The 19466-nt window shown below is 37.3% G+C and overlaps 1 protein-coding gene across 5 annotated transcripts in view; it reads left to right on the top strand.

Annotated features, from left to right (window-relative positions):
- erich2 (glutamate rich 2) overlaps positions 1–16458 on the top strand; it is a 34709-nt gene extending 18251 nt beyond the window's left edge. For all 5 annotated transcript variants that reach the window (XM_062964616.1, XM_062964621.1, XM_062964638.1 and 2 more), the window contains 7 exons: positions 1330–1413; positions 2343–2419; positions 2845–2937; positions 9554–9747; positions 11445–11502; positions 13376–13447; positions 14247–16458. In XM_062964616.1, the coding sequence (XP_062820686.1) occupies positions 1330–1413; positions 2343–2419; positions 2845–2937; positions 9554–9747; positions 11445–11502; positions 13376–13447; positions 14247–14395 (727 nt within the window). In that variant the 3' untranslated portion in view covers positions 14396–16458. The remainder of the gene's footprint in view (positions 1–1329; positions 1414–2342; positions 2420–2844; positions 2938–9553; positions 9748–11444; positions 11503–13375; positions 13448–14246) is intronic.
- The last annotated feature ends 3008 nt before the right edge of the window (positions 16459–19466 follow it).

Below are 19466 nucleotides of genomic sequence, written 5' to 3'. Positions count from 1 at the left end.
TTACTTAATCTGTCATTTGAGTGGCTGTAATTGTGTTTCAGGACGTGTTTATCTACAGTACATCAGTCTTCCTGGCCTGTTGCCTTATAGTAGGCCTGCACAGCCAGTGGCTCTCTAGTAGTTTGGGCATCCAACTCCCAGAAACCCTTGCCAGCTTTGTTCAATGGTCAAAAATTCTGCTATCTGAAGTCCAAAACACCTGGGGGGCCACACGTTGTGCAGGCCTGCCTTACAGTCTTTACTATGGCATATTAGAGCAATGCTCTTAGAATTTTACTTTATTTTACGATATTTCAATAAATCTTGCTTCTGCTAGGTTTTGCATCTGACTTGAACCAGCTTGTCTTCCTCTGCAGTGTGTATCTCAACTTAAACAAGCTATCAGGAGCTAACCTATGTGAATATCTGTCTTGCAACTGCTACTGTTAATAATGCATTCTTATCTGACTTTATTGGGCTGACTTAGTGCCCCTTGTCTTTAACTAGAAAAGATGGACAGTGGGTTTTTTACCCCTTCCAACTTTGTGATGTGATCAATTCTGTGACAGATTTTCCCCATTGAATTGTCAAATAGTTCACATACATATGATTACATTGTTATTCTCTCCCTGATGTCAGGTGGCCCAGGGGACACGGGATGGCTCCCTCCCCCCCCCCCCCCCAGTCCCACGACCGTTCTTGGCTGTAATATGCCACCTACTTTATCCCCAGTTCTTGCTCTAATGTCAGCAAGAGCAATGGTGAGCACTGGGAAGGGACAAGGAGAGGAATCAGTTTTATCTCCACTTCTCCTTCCTTTCTCCCTCGTCATAGTTTTCCTTCTGGAAAGTGTCCTTCATCTTCACCATTGGGTTTATTAATATCAATGAAATATCAGCATTTCTGCCTTACTCCTGTAGAGAGGGTAGATGTATCTCAATCTAGTGTTTCTGAGTTTGAGCATCCAGGTAGAGAAACCAATATTGTTTGTTAGGTAAATTACATTTTTTCATTTTGAGATTCAGTGTTGGATCAGTTGAAATTCCTCAATAGTAAAACATTTGCTATAAAATCTTTTCTGTTGAAAGTTATTAAGTTTTTAAAAATATATTGATTGTACCACAATTTGAAGCATTTATTTTATGCACATATTGCTTACTCCGATTTGCTGCTAAACCAAAAGCACCCATTGATATTGATACCTCAGTGGAGAATTTAAGAAAAGAATAATTGAATAAAAGGTCCAAAAAGTCAGTAAGAGTTTCTGCATTTCAGTGGCATTATTATTCTGCCATTGATGTCAAAGCATTTTTATGGTTGTTTTTCTCCTCCTTTTTTTAAACCAAACAGCATGGGATGTGGAAATGAATCTTCAAGCAGATCTTACACTCCATCAAAGCAAATCTTGTTATGTGCAGCCAAATCATTAGACAAGTAAGTCTCACTTCAGTAGAGTTCTTAATTAATTCTGTTATTGGAACAAATTGCTGACATTGGACTTTTTCAGTAGTGAATTGTAATTTCTTCATACAACACTGTAGCTCTAACCTGATCTTAAGGCTTGCTTTTGAAACTGTTGGACTGGTCTTTATATTATGCTCATCAGTGGGATGTTGCCAAAAGGGTAGCATGATGAATGATTCCTACATCAGCTGTCATGTTTAGCAGAACATCATAATCTTATTGAAAGACTGACTACACTACTTTATTGAATGTTCCCTGTAGTTCTTGGGGAGCAAGCATGGTATAGTAGTTATTGCTTAGAGCTGAGAGATTTGGAAGATCCAGGATCAGATCTGCATTCAGTCATGAAACGAAATGGGTGACCTTGGGCAAATCATGCTCAGCCTAAACTACTTCATGGGTTTGTTATAAAATAAGGAGGAGAACTGACTTGAGATCAACTGGAAGGCTTATATACACACATAGAAATATTTACAAAGATAATGGAGTTCAGTATGAAGAAAGCTTCTTAAAATGATACCAAGGTATAACTTGCCACAAAAGGCATGCTTTATTCTGCCTCCATATAATGTGTATAGAAATCTCAGTTCGAGATGTAGAAAACAATTTGGAAAATATAACCGTTCTAATCTGCACTTTTTCTGTGTTAATAATAATAGATCAACCTAAAATGCTTTTTACATTTTAAAAAAGAGTGTGTTACATGCAAATATGCATTTAATGGCTTGTCTAGCTTACCTTTCAGATCAATATTTTAACTTGATGCCACCTTTACTTTGTACAAAATGACATAATGTAGAAACATAATTATATTCAGAACATCAAAGCATAATATCTCTTTAGTTTCAGTTTGCATTTCGTAAAACATATAATTTTATATAATTTTTGTCTTCTCTCAGAGAAAATGCTTTAACAAGAATTTCAAAAAATATGAATATGAATGTGGGACTACAAGAATGCATAGAAGAAGAAACAGGTAAGATTTATGTTTCCATGTAATTGTTAAATCAAACAGAGCTCAAGCTATCCATCTGGCATATACAGGCAGTCCCCAAGTTACAAACAAGATAGGTCCTGTAGATTTGTTATTAAGCTAAATTTGTATCTATGTCGGAACAGGTACATTTTCTAGCCATGTGTATATCTATACACATTATAAAAGTGAAAATCTGTATATGCGTAGGTGTTAGTGTGGCAGTTAGGGTCTGCTCACACGGACAGCCTCCGGCCTCCACAAACAGGTTATAGTTCCCTGTGCTAAGGAGCCACAAAGACACTTCCTCCTGATAAATGGAATAGCATGAATTTATCTATTCAGAAAGCATAACACATTTGAGAATGTGGTTGTATTGATTGGCTCATTTGTTTCTCTTCCATGTTTCTCTCTTTTTTCTTCTTCAGAAATTCATAATGATCAACATTTGAAGCCTGATTTGGAGGGATTGAATCATGAAACTAAAATAATTGAGGCTAAGACAGAATCAGAAGGAAATGGTTGGTTCAGATTTAATTTCCTATTTGTATATGTTATGCTAAGCGCAACTTCAGCAGAAAATTTGCTTGATTTTTGAATATATACAGTAGAGTCTCACTTATCCAACATTCGCTTATCCAGCGTTCTGGATTATCCAATGCATTTTTGTAGTTAATGTTTTCAATATATCATGATATTTTGATGCGAAATTCATAAATAAAGTAATTACTACATAGCATTACTGCATATTGAACTACTTTTTCTGCCAAATTTGTTGTCTAACATGATGTTTTGGTGCTTAATTTGTAAAATCATAACCTAATTTGATGTTTAATAGGCTTCTCCTTAATCTCTCCTTATTATCCAACATATTCGCTTATCCAACGTTCTGCTGGCCCGTTTATGTTGGATAAGTGAGACTCTACTGTATATATCTTTGTGGTCTCTGTGAATGCATACCTATGAAGTATCTGCGCCTGTACAGGCTCGAATGGAAAACTTCTTCTAGCTAAATCTTTCAAATTTTAGCAGTAACCCCGCCCACTCCTTCCAGGGCATAAAAAGGAGCCCTGATTGCGCGCTCAGAAAAACAGAGCAATGTGCCTCAAGGCTCTCCTGTACCAGAAATCCTTGGTACCTTCAACTTCATTTGCTCCTGCTCCGTTCAAGGCTATATCTACAGCATCTGTGGCTTCCAAAGGGTCAAAGACTTCCCGTTCTTTGAAACCTCTATGCACTGTGACCACAGTGACTATGCCGACCCAATCCCAAATAATGGGTCCTTCCTCGACCTTTAGCTTCTTTGTTTCGGCGATGTCAACTCAGTTGCATATAGCAACACTGCCATCCACATCGTCGATACAGATTGCTTTCAAGCAAGCCCATGAAAAATCTCGATGAGCGCAATCAGACAGTGCGGCACCATTGTCAATTCTGCCTACTCCAGGCAAATCGCTGGCAGCTCCTTCCAAAGAGGGGTTGCAGCCCCCAGCCAGAAAGAGGCCGATTCATCAGTCTTCATCCTCGGCTTCATCGAGAAGATATCAACCATTCTCCTCGGCTACCTCATCGAGGAAATCTTCACCCATCCAGCCGGCTCAACCTCAGATCATCTTCTGAGTCACCAGTCCAACAGTTATCAGAGGGAGAGAATCAGGACTCACCACCCCACTCAACGCACACAGTCGTCAGGGTTCCAGTCTAACAACTGCAGATCGATCAGCCACAGGCCAGCTAACAGCTTTTCCCTCTGGTTTCTACCACTCCAGAGAGGTAGGCAGACTGCACGCCTGGCTAGAGCAGACCAAGTATCCGCGTTCAAACATTCTCTGTGACTTTGTGTTTTATGCTGCTGACAGACTCGGCAACCCAATCTCCTCACAGCAGCTGTCTCATTGGATTGCTGCAGCTATTGAACTTTGCTACCAACTTTGCCCCTCTCCCCCTTGGTTCACCCAAGAACTACCCACAAACCCGCCCGTTCCTCCCATCTGGCAAACATCCCCCTTTCTCGAAGGAACTGGGGAGTGCGCAGCCAGGGCTCCCTTTTATGCCCTAGGAGGAGTGGGTGGGATTACCGCCAAAATTTGAAAGATTTAGCTAGAAGAAGTTTTCCATTGGAGCTTGTGAATCCATAGGTGTGGATTCACAGAGTACCACTTGAAGAAACATGCTTACAGCTGGTTTGCATGGCAGACGTCGAAGGCAGTGACTGACCCAGTCTTCAAAAGAGTTCAGGTCGAGGCTCCTCCAGCGACCCTCCTGCCTTTTCTACCTTACCTTCTCAATGTCATACAGGCCTCATGGAAGACACCTTCCTCCATACCACCCACTACCAAACGCATAGAAGCATGGTACCACATGGAGACGAAGGTCTTGAATGGTTAAAACACAACCCTGACCTGAACTCTGTTGTAGTTAAAGCTGCCCAGTCCTCGGGCAAACAGTCAAACACTCCTTCAGACCGAGAAGGCAAAGCTCTCCTACTCTCCAGAATTGCTAACTATGGTGCATACATGGGTGCCCTACCAACAAATACTTGGGGAGAAGGCCCAGCTCTTCCATGCCAAGCTCTCTGGCAAGGATCGAGCAGTCCTCACAATGCTTCAACAGGAAGCAGACTCATTGGCACATCACCAAATACAGATAGCCAAGCACACAGAATCGTATTTTTATTGACATTCACATCTACTATCAATTACTTAAATAATTAATGAAATGATTGACTAACATTTTAAATTCCAAATATTTTTCTTTTAAGGAGCATATTTGGTGCAAGCACCAGAAGTGAATAAGGATGCATCTGCATTGAAAAATTAATGCAGTTTGATACCACTTGAACTGCCGTAGCTCAGTGCTATGGAATCCTGGAATTTGTAGTTTTGTGAGACACCAGCACTCTTTGCCAGTGAAACCTAAAAACTTTATAAAACTACAACTCCAATGATTCCATATCACTGAGCCATGGCACTTAAAGTGGTATCAAACTGCATTAATTCTATAATGTAGATGCACCCTAAGAAAGCATGCGATCATCTTCCACTTTCTTTGCTTCACTATTTCTGTTTTAGTAGTAAATAACAGTTACTGACAAGTTGTCATAAGTGGCATTGAAAGAAATCTTGAATTCTAAAGTTACATTGCTGTGTACATAGGCCTTTCTAGATGCCTGTCACCTTTTTATTGCCTTTTTATGATGTCATAAACAGCTAGACTGAAGCAGTTTTCAAATGAAAAGGCTACTCTAAGGAGTCTAACAGGCCATTATTGAGCAATGGAAGCTAAGAAACCCGGTACGTGAATTTCATGTGGGAATTGGTGGCAAAAGGCTGCAAGTCACAGCATATGGAAGTAATAAGAAGAGATTTATATAAACTTGAGGTAGACTCTAGTTAGTCACCGCTAGATGTATATTCATTTTAAATATTTCTTAACCACCTTTCATCTCGAGCAGTGGTTCTCAACCTGTGCATCCTCAGGTGTTTTGGCCTACAACTCCCAGAAATCCCAGCCAGTTTACCAGCTGTTAGGATTTCTGAGAGTTGAAGGCCAAAACATCTGGTGACCCACAGGTTGAGAACCATTGATCTAGAGGAATTTGGGGTGAAATGCCAAATTGTGACTAAATATTTTCACAGAAATATGGACATTGATCAGTTATGATCATTGCTACCAGATAGAAGCAAAGTTTTACAAAGTAGTACCACACACTTACAAGCAAAATAAAAAGCGCAGTGAAGACCATAATCCAGTATAGTGACCGAAATCTCATAACATATTTACCTAACATTTATTTACAAAACTCAGAAATTGATGGAAGATGGAGAATTAAAGAGGGTGGAGTATGAGGCATCTATTTCACCTTATGGTGAGACTTGTTGTATAAAATATTCTGATTAATCATTTACCAACTCACCCTTTTAAAGTATTACTAGTTGAATGTTGCTCAAATGGATTATGAATAAAGATGTATGCATCAGTTCAGTAGCAATGTGCAATCTGATGGAAAAGGAGAAGTATGGGTAGATTTGTTTATTCATTGAATCATTAAAAAGTTAGAAAATCAAGACTGAATAAATGATGTGGATCACTTTACACAAGTTTGGAAATGGCTGCTGTGCTTCCCACCAGTGATTCTCTTTCTGTTTACTCTGGATATACAGCATATCTGTATTGGTATGTAAAAGGAACTGAGCTTTCTTTGATTTATGTAACTCTGGAAAATAACCTTTAGCATTTTTATTTATTTTCATTGGCACCTGGAGAAACAGTTGCAAACAGCACATCCTCCTAATAATCCACGTTGAACTGGAGTAGTTCAGGATAATTGTACAGCTAACATACTTGTTTAGCACATTTAACTAAAATAGGAGCCTTTTGGAAACCCTCAGGAAAACCCATCCCGGCATTTTTCTGGAACTGAGAGTGTGTGACTTTCCAAAGGCCCCTTCTACATTGCCATATAAAATGTGTGATGTGTTTTTGCATAATGTGTGTTTCCTTTAATGCCATTATGTCATACTTTCCTTACTTTATTCAATTTTTAAAATGTTGCATTCATTTGGTGAGTTTAAACCGTTTACATTGTTAGAGTAACAGTTAATTTCTCTATTTCCATTAGTCTTCTTCTTCTTTTTCTTCCACATCATCCAGATTGGTCGTGTTCGCTCCTTTGCCCAGATTTATTTTTGATGTTCCTATATTCATGTCTTTTTCGGGGGACTCTGTATGTTGTCTCTTTTTTTGGTCCCTACCTGTTCTGGTGATGTGTTTGTTTCCGTCTGTTTTAAATTTTGTCTTTGGTCTTTTCTTCTGATATGAGCTGATATTTCTGGTCTTTATAAGTAACCATTATACCCTCCACTCTTTCCCATTGGAATCTGATCTGGTGTCTTTTTAATTCTTCCGTAAGGAACATCTATTTCCTTCTTATTAATGATGAACTAGGGTATTCTTTCAAAATTGCAATTTTCTTATCCTTGTTGTATGCTGCTTTTGAAGTATTTATTTTTAGGATCTCATCTCTTGTTGTATTTCTAGTAAAGTGTCAACCACATCGCTTGCAACTTTATTTCTTTTTCCATAATTCCAGAATTCAAAATTCTGAATACTCTTGTCATTTTTTGCTCTGTTTTATCTCTTTTGAGCATTGTAGGATTCTTGCTGTTGTCTCTACTATTATGTCTAATGTTTTCTTTCGCTTCCTCTTGTATGTTTCAATGTCTCAATTGAAATTCCATGTCTTTTAGTTCCATATTCTTTTGTTTCTGCTCTAATTTAGTGTTTTTGCTTCCAAACTGTCTATTTTTGCTTGAAGTTTATCATATGATTTCTTAAGTTCTTGTTTATCTTGTTTTAGTTCTCTCACTTCCTGTTGTATGGCGTTGATGTCTTGTTTCATTGCTCCCAATTCTTCCTTTATTTATTTCTTTAAATCAATCATCTGCGCTTGTTTTGATGTGTGTCTTTTCCTGCATTTTCTATAGTTCCCTCATAATATCTTTTAAATTAGGTCCTCTGTTAGGGAGGCTGTTCTTGGTAATCCTTTTAAAGCCTTTAGTTTTTTGTCTGCTTTCCATTTAGGTATAGTAAATGTGTCTTTGTTTAATTTCTTCCTGGTCGTTCTGTGATAATCTCTTCCACTCATGTCTTCTTTCTTCATCTTTCTCCACAGTCCTTTCCGTTTATTTCGTTTAGTTGTGTGGATCACTGTTTCTTCACTTCTAATATCCCCTTCTGCTGATTTTTCTACTCATCCGCTTGTCTAACGTTGTTTGGATATTTTTATTTTCGCTGTCTCTCTCTCACTGATGTTCCTCTCCTTATTTTCCTTTTGTTTTCCTTCTATACTTTTTATACCTCACATTTACTTTTCCTTTATTTGTTTGTAGTTCTCTTGTCTTTCTAACCACCTTATCACATTGAGAAATGTTGTCTTGTCTTTTTAATGTGTGTCAGTCTGTGTTTCATTCATCGTTTCTAGTTTTCTTTTTTGTTTCATCTATGGAGTTCCTTTGTTTAGAGGAATCTTCCCTGTAAACATAACAATCTGAGCTTAAGTTCAGTCTCTTCTACAATCTTTCCACAACCTCCTTTGATTAAAGTTTGTATATTTATATTTTATTCAACTATTCATCAACTATTTTTTGTCCTCTGGTCTCTCATTAAGTTACTTTAAAATTATTTTTCAATTTATTACATATGTTTCCCAGTTACATTCCACTGATCATGTGTCTCTCTTTTTATCTTGGGAGAACACTCCTCTTTCCCCAATCAGAAGACCTTGTTCTTACTCTTCTTTGTCTTTTCTCTTTCGCTTCTGGCTTAAAATGTGTGGGTCAGCAATTTTCCAGGTTTGACTTGGTTCGCTTCACCTTGATCTGCCTTGCCCAGTGGGGCATCTTTACCGGGTCCATTCAGAGCCTCGCTTTGAGGGAAAGACCCTTCTTGGACCGTCAGCAGACATCCCCGGGGCTTTGCTGTCTTCTCAGCTTCAATCCGCTGAGAGGAGGGAGCCAAAATCTCTACCTGATCTTTTGGTAGGAGCTGGCTTGTTAAGAGCCCTCAGCAAGTTTGTCTCACTGCCATATCCACTCACCAGAAGTCCCCTTGGGCGACTCTATTCTGGTAGTAAGAGAGAGGGGGAAAGGGTATTATTATCTACTCTTTCCACGTCATAAGTGATTTTGTGAATATCATATCCTAACTTAGTTATACTTTTCTAAGTAAGACTAACCTGTTTAGAAGTAGTGGGCTTAAATTGTCCAAAGGACATGACAATTTCCTTATAGAAGAAATACTGCAATCCCTTTATCATTTTGGCTTTCTTTATCTGGAAAACAGCTGGTGCACTAAGTAGAATTGTGAATTTAAGAGCTAGATTTGAGCTAAATCTTCGGGTTATTGAAATACTTTTTATTGTTCATCTTATCTGTGTTTAAATATAATTTCCCCAGGAAGCAGCTAAATATAAATCACTTTAGAATATATAATGCAGTCAATCACAAAGTGAGTTTGCTTACATTCACATTTGTTAATACTAATGTAGAGAATTAGTACAGTACTCTCTGCAGCTCCATTTGCTTGCTGTCACTTCCTGTTTGCTCTCTTCATATATAATGTGTTCATTTTCTGTAGATGAAGAAATGAAAAATTCTAATAATGTGGAAACGATTAGTAACAATGAGGTCACAGCAGAAATTCAAAAGGACAACGTGGATAAACAAACTGCTGATGAGAAGCCGCCAGATAGTTCAGATGATGATGACAGCAATGGACAAAGTGACAATAAAGTGAAAAAGAGAGTTGCACCACTGCAATTAATGGCAGAGGTACAAGTTCCATTCAAAATCATTCGTATACAATAGAGTCTCGCTTATCCAACCTCCACTTATCCAATGTTCTGAATTATCCAACACAGTCTGCCTCCTGCCCGGATCCACAGCTATTTCTTTAGGCAGCAAGGACTGAACTTTTAATAGATTTAATTTCCGACAGTGTTATTACTGCAAATTTATTTTATGCAATTCTATCTTTATCTGTAGTCAATTTGTTAGTAGCCAATGTTTTTATAGTCAATGTTTTCAATACATTGTGATGTTTTGGTGCTAAATCCGTAAATACAGTAATTACTACATAACGTTACGATGTATTGAACTGCTTTTTTTGACGATTTGATGTAAAACATGATGTTTTGGTGCTTAATTTGTAAAATCATAATGTAATATGATTCTAATATTTATCCTCTAGACTGCACCACTTTCTTATGACCCGGTTTTTTGTGGTTTTATTCTTATGTCTTTCTCACCCCGAGTTTTAACTTAATGTTCATGTGGCCCGCCCTTGTTTTTATTGTTTCCTTGATTTTGCATTGTAATGGATATTATTATTTATTGTATTGTTCACTGTGTTGTGATGTGTTGTTCTTTTATATGCTGTTTATATTGTATTGTTCTGGGCATGGCCCCATGTAAGCCACCCCAAGTCCCCATTGGGGAGATGGTGGCAGGGTATAAATAAAGTTTTATTATTATTATTATTAATTTGACGTTTAATAAGCTTTTCCTTAATCCCTCCTTATTATCCAACATTTTCACTTATCCAACGTTCTGCTGGCCTGTTTATGTTGGATAAGTGAGACTTTACGGTATTGAGAACAGATATCACAAAATATTAGGAGTGTTCTTGCATATAATTACACTGCTTAGTCCACAAGCATAATATTGGGTTGTTGTATGTCTTTCAGGCTGTGTGGCCATGTTCCAGAAGTATTCTCTCCTGACGTTTCGCCCACATCTATGGCAGGCATCCTCAGAGGTTGTGAGGTATCCATACCTCACAACCTCTGAGGATCCCTGCCATAGATATGGGCGAAACATCAGGAGAGAATACTTCTGGAACATGGCCACACAGCCTGAAAGACATACAGCAACCCTGTGATCCCGGCCATGAAAGCCTTTGACAACACATTAGGCATAATATTGTTTTATTTAAATATTTTTCTGCCTTTAAGTGATTTAATACCCAGAGTAGTTTCTATAAATAAGCTAGACTGAAATAAATTATTAAGCCAGTTAAAAATAACTATTAGATAGTAGATAGAATTGCTTTTCCTAATAAAGAAATAATAGTTTGGAGGATCCATACAACAAACAGTGATGTATTATGTATACCCATTTGAGAGAGTTACCATGCAGACATTGTTGAACTTAAAGCTGAACTCTGCATACCTAGTTTAACATTTAGACAATGAGTCCACAAGACATTGGGAATTTCTCTGGTGAAAATTTCACCGAAAATGGAAAATCTATACGAAATAATGTTGAGGGTAAGGAGGAAGACTTCAAATATAATTCAAAGAGTTATACTTCATTTTTTCAGTGCGTTGAGTCCTGTTCTTTCAGACTTCTCTACAAGATGTTCAGTACATGCCTTGAAGATCTTTGGTTTAAAGTCCTTATAGTTCATTTTGTAGACTAGGAGAGAAGTTATGTATACTAATCTGTATATTTTAAAATATCCTTTATAGTTTCTGAAAGCAATAATGGGACGGAAATACCTTCTTGCAAAAAAACTGTGTCAGATGAGTAAGTATATAATTTATGTGATGTCTTTTTCCTCTATTTTTTCTTAAGTGTCACTTTTCACTTAGGACATTAATTTATTCACCTAGTTTCAGTTTACTTATTAGAATTTGCACTGTAATTAATGTATTAATCTTTAAAGTGTCACAGAGCCCATCATTTTTATCATGACAGCAGATTTGCGTCACTGCTCAGCGACTGCAAATTTTCTGTGTTCTTTATTGAATGGCTTCATATAGAGAAAAGAACTTGACAGAAGCATTCCAAAACATATGTTGCTTGTATACCATTTTAATTGTCAAAGTTCCAGCACCGTAATTACTCTCACTGAGCGTAGATACTAAAGTAAGCAAAGTGATCTATATTGACAGTCTTCAGGGTATTCTTGTACGGCTTTGTGTATAAATACATTTCTGTAGAGCAACAGGAACAGCTTCTCTCCTCTTTTCCTTAATGCTGTGATGATACTGTAAATATGAATCAAGTGCTCCACAATTGTTTGAGCATTATCATAGTGAAGGAATAGTGGGGAAAATGGGAGAGTAAAAATCTGTTCCATTGATTTTCCTAATTTCAGCCACTGCCTATGTAAGTGGCAATATACTAAATTGGACAATAAATACATTGTGAAATTGAGCAAGACATCACTGCTAGAAATCCGGATTCGAATCCAAGCTCAGCAGTGGAAGCTCACAGGGTGTCCTTGGGCAAGTCGTGCTCTCTCAAGCTCAAAAGAAGGCAAAGGCAACCCCCACAGAACAAATCCTTCCAGGAAAAACCTGTAATAGGTTCATCTTAGGATTGCCATGTGTTGAAAATGATCTGAAGGCATACAGCAGCAATAAAATTAGACAATAATTACATTTAAATATGTTAGTGCATTTGCTGTGTCTATATTACAGTATCTATTGAGATTTGGTTTCAGGATCTTCTCATGGATACACAAGTCTTGGGTCCCATTATTTACAATTTTGTAGTAAAATGGTGCCCCTTGAGTATTTTCAATATGGTTGAATCTATGGATGCAGAATTTGTGGATATGGAGGGCCAGCTGTATTTCAACTTAAACAGCAGTGCTGGGATTCTGATTTGGATTGCAGTTATGGCACATGGAGAAGGGTTTTTTTTTTATACCTCTCCCCTTTTTACTATACTGCTGGAAAAGTTTGCCACCATCCAAGCTGCTGTTTGCCCTTAACGGGGCACTTCCATTGACCCCAAAGTCAGCTATTTCTCGGGGGCAACAGTAGTTGGGGAAGGCAGATTTTCATTGTAGCATTAACTGGGCATGGAGAGTGAGAAGAGAATGCATTCCTCATTGCACATTATATAATCACAATCCTGGTGAACAGTACCCCAGTGCTAATATTCAAAAACTTGAACTGTACAGTTATGGGAAACGCACTTGCTCCAGGTTTTAAACAACTTGCAAGGGATTTCAAACACATTAGTTTTACTCCTAAGGAAACTGAGTTGCTGTAAAAGGAAAAAACGTGTTTGTTCTATAAAAAGAATATTTTTGTCATAGTGCTGGAGTAAGTTTACATATTTATCTCCAAACATTATTGTGGACTTTTTTAAAAGGTGGGTTGGAAAAAATACTGAAATACTGAGACAGCTCTGCTATACAATTAATAGTAATGGACATTTTGCCTTTTAAACCTCTCATAAAAATTTAACTTTGTCCATATGAATTTTACACATCTTTCATTCGTTGTTGCTTTTTAAGCTTGGGATACTGATACAAACAAGGAATCACTTACAGGGCGGAAATGTACACTTCTGTGAACTAGAACTGGATTTTTGCAGATTATCCATTTTTCTATTACATTGTATAGACATTAATATTGCCCTTTCCTTTCTTGTCAAATTCCAGTTCTAATATATGAACCAGAAAACCCTGAGGCCAAGCAGTTTCTTCCACTTATTGAGCAAAAATTGCTGTTGGGTAAGTGTGAAAACTGCAATTACTGCAAACATTTCTACAAACATTTGTAACCTCTTAACTGCAAAGAGCTTGAGGTCCTCTTGTATTTGCATGGCATCTAAAGACAGACATCAAGAACTCAAGAGTCATGTTCAGTGTTCTAAAGCTAATGAAGGATCAAACAATCACATTTCTGGAAAAGATTTTAATAATGCTTACAGCACATGTTAACGTGTTGCTGAAGGCTTTCATGGCCAGAATCACAGGGTTGTTGTTTGTTTTCTGGGCTGTATGGCCATGTTCCAGAAGTATTCTCTCTTGACGTTTTGCCAACATCTATGGCAGACATCCTCAGAGGTTGTGAGGTATATAACTCACCTATACCTCACAACCTCTGAGGATGCCTGCCATAGATGTGGGCCAAATGTCAGGAGAGAATACTTCTGGAACATGGCCATACAGCCCAGAAAACACATAACAACCCAGCACATGTTAAATTTGCTCCTTATCTATATAGAGCTATCCTTACTCTTTCACACAGTGCACTTTAAAAGGTATCAGAACTGTAAACTACACTTGAAGCTCAGTCCTACATATGTTTTCTACAAAGTAAGTCTCACTGGATTCAGTTTCAAAGTGTGTGTAGGACTACACCATTAGATGCAAATTATATTGATTCACGCTATTATAAAGCACACTCACACATTATCATATAACTGGTGTTTAATGTTATATTTATGTTATTGTAAAGCTTTTGTTTGTTTGTGTATCCAGGACATCTTCCACTGTTCTGTTTGTTTCTTTTGAATATGTGTCTTAGAAAGTGAACAAGCTGCTGAAGAAGATGGTGAAGAAACTGGTGAAGAAACCGATGAAGAAAGCAGTGATGACAGTGAAGATAACAGCAATACAGATAACAGTGGGACTGAAAGTGAAGAAAGTTCTGAAGAGTCTGATAAAAATACCTAAACATTTTTAAATGCCCCAAATTGGGTTTTTTATTCCATTTGTTTTGAAATACGTGCTTTACTGAATTGGTTCACTTGAACTAATGTTTAATAACAATAGTCTCAAGTCCTATCTCTTTTTGTTATAATTACATTGCTTCCAGGACTCTACTGTTTCAAATAGATATTTTATGTACAAACACACTGATCATGACCTCTCCTAAATGCATTATTTGATTAGCAGTTTGTGAGATGAAAAACAGCAGTGAGTAAGATGGAAATTGCCCTTGAGGTAAATTATTTTGGTCTTCAGAGCTCATATTGTTCCTGGGAATGGGAGTCAAAACCATAGTAAAACCCTAGTCCCTAGAATCTAGCCATTTAGTGATCTTGAAAGTATAGTGCTAGAGGTTTGATCACAAATCATTGCTGTAATTTTTGAATCCTTCTGTCCTCAAGGATCAAGCACCTGCTCTTCCCTGCCTCCTTCCCTGTCCCAGTCTCTTAAAGCACTGGTATTCATATTCATGCTGGCATGGGGTGGACATTTATGTGCCTGTATTTGTATACAGTACTCAAGGAGTTGCAGAAATCACAAATGTTAGTGCAATATCCATTTTTATCTTCTCCAACAAAATTTCAGCAGATTGGCTGGATAGTTGGATGAGGTTGAGTAGTAATTCATAAGACTGTGAAGTTTAGATGATTAATTGGCCTAGTTAACTGGTCATATATGATAAAAAGATTAAATATTATCCCTAGTTAATCAAGACCTCAGAATCCTCCCACCTGACACTAGAGTTTTATCAGTGAAGGAGGTTCTGCCAAGATTATCAGGGATCTGGTCAAGGGACCACTAAATCATCTCTTTCCAGATGTTATCTAGAGAAATACTATTAGGCATTATGTGAATGTTCTTTCTTTTAGCGTGTGTGCATAGTTTGTGTACAATACTATGTAATGGCTTGTGTTTTGTCAGAGAGCTGGTAAACCTTGACAACATTAGTTTTCTTTATTCCAAATGTTATTTGTACTACTTTGCTGCTAAAGTTATTTCAGTCATTTTGGAGTGAGTCTGTTCTCCTTTTCTTTGATAAGAAATAGACTCTCAGCCTCTGTGTTGCTGTGACAATGGCAGCTAGAAAGCTAGGGGAAAACCTTCGATAGTAGGCTCAGCTCTAAATGACATTGTAAGTTCAAAGAGAAATTGTAACAGCTAAAATACAAAGATAGGCACTTCATCAAGTCACAAGATGGTCTTATTGACAGGAGCTGCACCCCACACAGATAAGAAGCTGCCAAGTCAGTGCCAAAAGTTTCCTGTCTTATTCCAAATGTGTGCATGCTTAGCAAACAACTGTGCTCATGTTCAAGGTATAAACATACTTAATTTCATCCTGTACCATCAGGATGCTCTTTGTAGAAGTGGGAGATTTCAAATTAAATTTAGCTATTTCCAATTTTTAGGTCTGAAAACAGTTTGGTAAAGTATTTCGTTATTATTATTTTGATGTTGTGATGCATGTTCCCCAAACATGCACAAAATCATTAATAAAAATACAATAGTTACATATAAGTAATTTTCCCTACTATGCTATGTTTTAAATATCATTTTAGAAATTATCACAATCTTATTCGTTATTACTAAGGATATTTTTAAACTGTCCAGATTATTTGTGTATAAATAATAAATATTCTTAAGGAATGTTATAGTAGATGATCCTCGCTATATAATCACATTGAGTATATTGTTCCCTGTATTGAGAGTGCAGCTCAATAGAATTTAACCTTTTCTCCTCCCATCCTCTTAAGTATCTGAAAGTAGCATGCCAAAGCCAATGTAGAAGATAGAAATGTTGAGCATATCTCTCACATCCTCATATAGGTGTCTTCCACTGAAGAGTACTGTATCTGGATATAAAACATAGCTATGTAAGAATCAGATCCATATTTTTCTTCTTCTTGGATCAATTATAGTTTTCAAATATTTTTCTTATAATGCAATTTGGGACCATGGAACATTTCATGGATAAATTGGAGTGGATCATACTCAGAATAAAGATACCCAGGTTACTTTTCCCACTTTATCTGTCCATAATAATGAAAGAGGTTCTCTGGATGCATATGTCTCTGTGTGGTAGCCATAAGTCATTGGAATATCATACTAGATGTCTTACAATCATCATATTCCTTGTGACATAGCCTGTTTCCATAACCACTCCCACACAGCTGTCCAACCTTGGCTTAAAGCAGTGGTTCTCAACCTGTGGATCCCCAGATGTTTTGGCCTTCATCTCCCAGAAATCCTAACAGCTGGTAAACTGGCTGGGATTTCTGGGAGTTGTAGGCCAAAACACCTGGGGACTCACAGGTTGAGAACCACTGGCTTAAAGTATGGAAACCTCTGTCTTGTGTGCTTCCCACATTCTTTTTCTCCCTCTTTCTTGGTATGGCTGAGAAAGCAATATGTTACTCTCCAGCAAAGGCTTTGAAATCCAGCTGAACACCAAAGGCTGTCCACCTCCATATTTGAGGGTGAAAGCTGAGGTTGTATTTGACATGAGATGTAGAAGGTGCTTTGGACATAGATCACAAATCTCATTCTGGTGCCCTGATAATCAAAAAGAAGTACTGTGTTACAAATAAACTCTGAATAAGTTAGTAAGTGCATTAAACTGAGTGCCTTGCTTTGTTCAGTGAATAATGCACCTTAATATTGAAAAGAAAAAAAAATCTTAAGCAGTCTAGTTGTCCATGATTTAACACAGATTGAGAACATGACATTACATTATCAAGAGCAGGAAAGAAAAAGGACATTTTTATTACAGTAGAGTCTCACGTATCCAACACTCGCTTATCCAACATTCTGGATTATCCAACGCATTTTTGTAGTCAATGTTTTCAATATATCGTGATATTTTGGTCCTAAATTCGTAAATACAGTAATCACTACATAGCATTATTGCATATTGAACTATTTTTTCTGTCAAATTTGTCGTATAACATGTTGTTTTGGTGCTTAATTTGTAAAATCATAAACTAATTTGATGTTTAATAGGCTTTTCCTTAATGCCTCCTTATTATCCAACATATTCGCTTATTCAATGTTCTGCCAGCCCGTTTATGTTGAATAAGTGAGACTCTACTGTATTAAGGGTCATGGCACTGGATTTCCTTGACCATCAAGTAAAGGCTTAGGATGCTATAAACCTTTTGGTACATGTCTTTTTAAAGAAATGGTTCATACTGGCATGTCTACCTAGCTTTTCAGACTCCTACCTGGATGTGCCAGTTTCCCATCTATAATAAATCTGGTACAGAAATGCTGGACAATTCCAACAACTATCATGTCAGACTACACAGAGAAGCCACTGAAATCCACAAGCATGTGGGCAACTTCAACAGAAAGAAAGAAACCATGAAAACGAACAAAATCTGGCTACCAGTATTAAAAAAAATCTAAAATCAAAACAGTAGATGGGAACCAACACTCTGAGGGCAGAGGGCAGCTAATGACTGAACAAAGGATGCCCCCAGGCAAGAGACAAAACCTTTCCAATGCTAATTAGGGTGATTTACTGAAACATTATTGCTGGCTTCCCAGTGACAAAGGACTCTTGCCACACCCTGGACTCCACAGATATATATATTCTTTCCTTTCCTTACTTAGTTCATTCATACCTCACAACCTCTGAGGATGCCTGCCATAGATGTGGGAGAAACATCAGGAGAGAATACTTCTGGAACATGGCCACACAGCCCGAAAGACATACAACAACTCTGGTATAGAAACCTAGGACTGTAAAATGAAAGGAGTAATCAAACAGCTGGAGAGCCACAGTAAAATGTATAACTTGGCGGATCATTAATTGTTTGGCCCTGCAATATTGGAGGAAGTTGCCATTTCAGGTGTTAAAACCTCAGCATTTCACTATTTTTTATTTGGTCTAGCTTTGGATAAGCCTAGGGAACATGCAATTGAATGGTATTGTGTGGGGTTTTTCTCAAAGCTACCTTGCAATAAAGTCATAGCATTAAGTCTCTGTAGTAAACAAATGTAAATGAAATGTGTACGATATAAGAAAGATTAGGGTAGACAGCAGAAGCCTTGCATGGGTTACTGTTTGTAAATAATAATGTGAAATCTGACTCCTCCAATTTTCTGTCTTTTTACAAAGAGGCAGAACTTTCCAGCTGCCAGCTAATCTTTACCTGTCATCTGAATAAGATGTGACAACCATGGTCTTCATTAAGTGTGAAACACATAGCACAGCTCTGTGACTGATCAGTCATAAAGAGAGAAGAAGAGAGTAGGTTATGCAAAGAGGAGAGAAAATACCCTCCTATGTCACCAACATTTGAGAGTACAGCTGGCATAGGACCATTGCAAATATACAGAAAATGACTTTTTGAGGGAGTAGATGTCAGGGATGTTTCTTCTTCAAGTTCTATGCTCAATATAATGTCCATACAATTAAAATGAATGCTGACAAGTAGATTTTGTAACTGTTAAATATATAACTACTTACGTCTTAAACAAGCTCTAATCATCTTATTTCTTTTGAAGTGCCTTAAAATGGATGCTGTGAACAATGGATATGAAAGGCAGAGCTTTCCAATGGACTCACTATCTAACTTAGATAAGGAACAAAGTATTTAAAAAATCTGGAGGAAGAAGAGACTGAAAACAATGGGACATACACTAGCTGATAGACATTAAGGATTTTTGAAAAAGAGGATTAATTGAATGATTATCAGCTGGTATATAATTTGATAGATAAAGAATAATAGGAAAAGCACAAAAATAGAGAAAGAACTCTTGAGTTTTGACATGCAACAAAGAACCAGAAGACTACACAGATACAGGAAGAATATAGAGAGAATTCAGATATAAAAGACAGCCGGGAGGGGGAAAATGAATAGATGTAAAGAGAAGTAGCGATCTTAAATTGAATGTGTAAACGTGATCTCCATTAAAAAGTATGACAAATGGCAGAAATCAAAACAAATGAAGTATCTTAAGATGGAAAACAAAAGACATCCAAAGTAAATCCAAAAGCAAACCAAAGTATATGGTCAAGATCTACTCAATG

The sequence above is a fragment of the Anolis carolinensis genome, chromosome 1 (genome assembly GCF_035594765.1).
Source record: "Anolis carolinensis isolate JA03-04 chromosome 1, rAnoCar3.1.pri, whole genome shotgun sequence".
In the NCBI taxonomy this organism is placed as follows: domain Eukaryota; kingdom Metazoa; phylum Chordata; class Lepidosauria; order Squamata; family Dactyloidae; genus Anolis; species Anolis carolinensis.
This window is presented reverse-complemented; position numbering and strand designations above follow the sequence as displayed.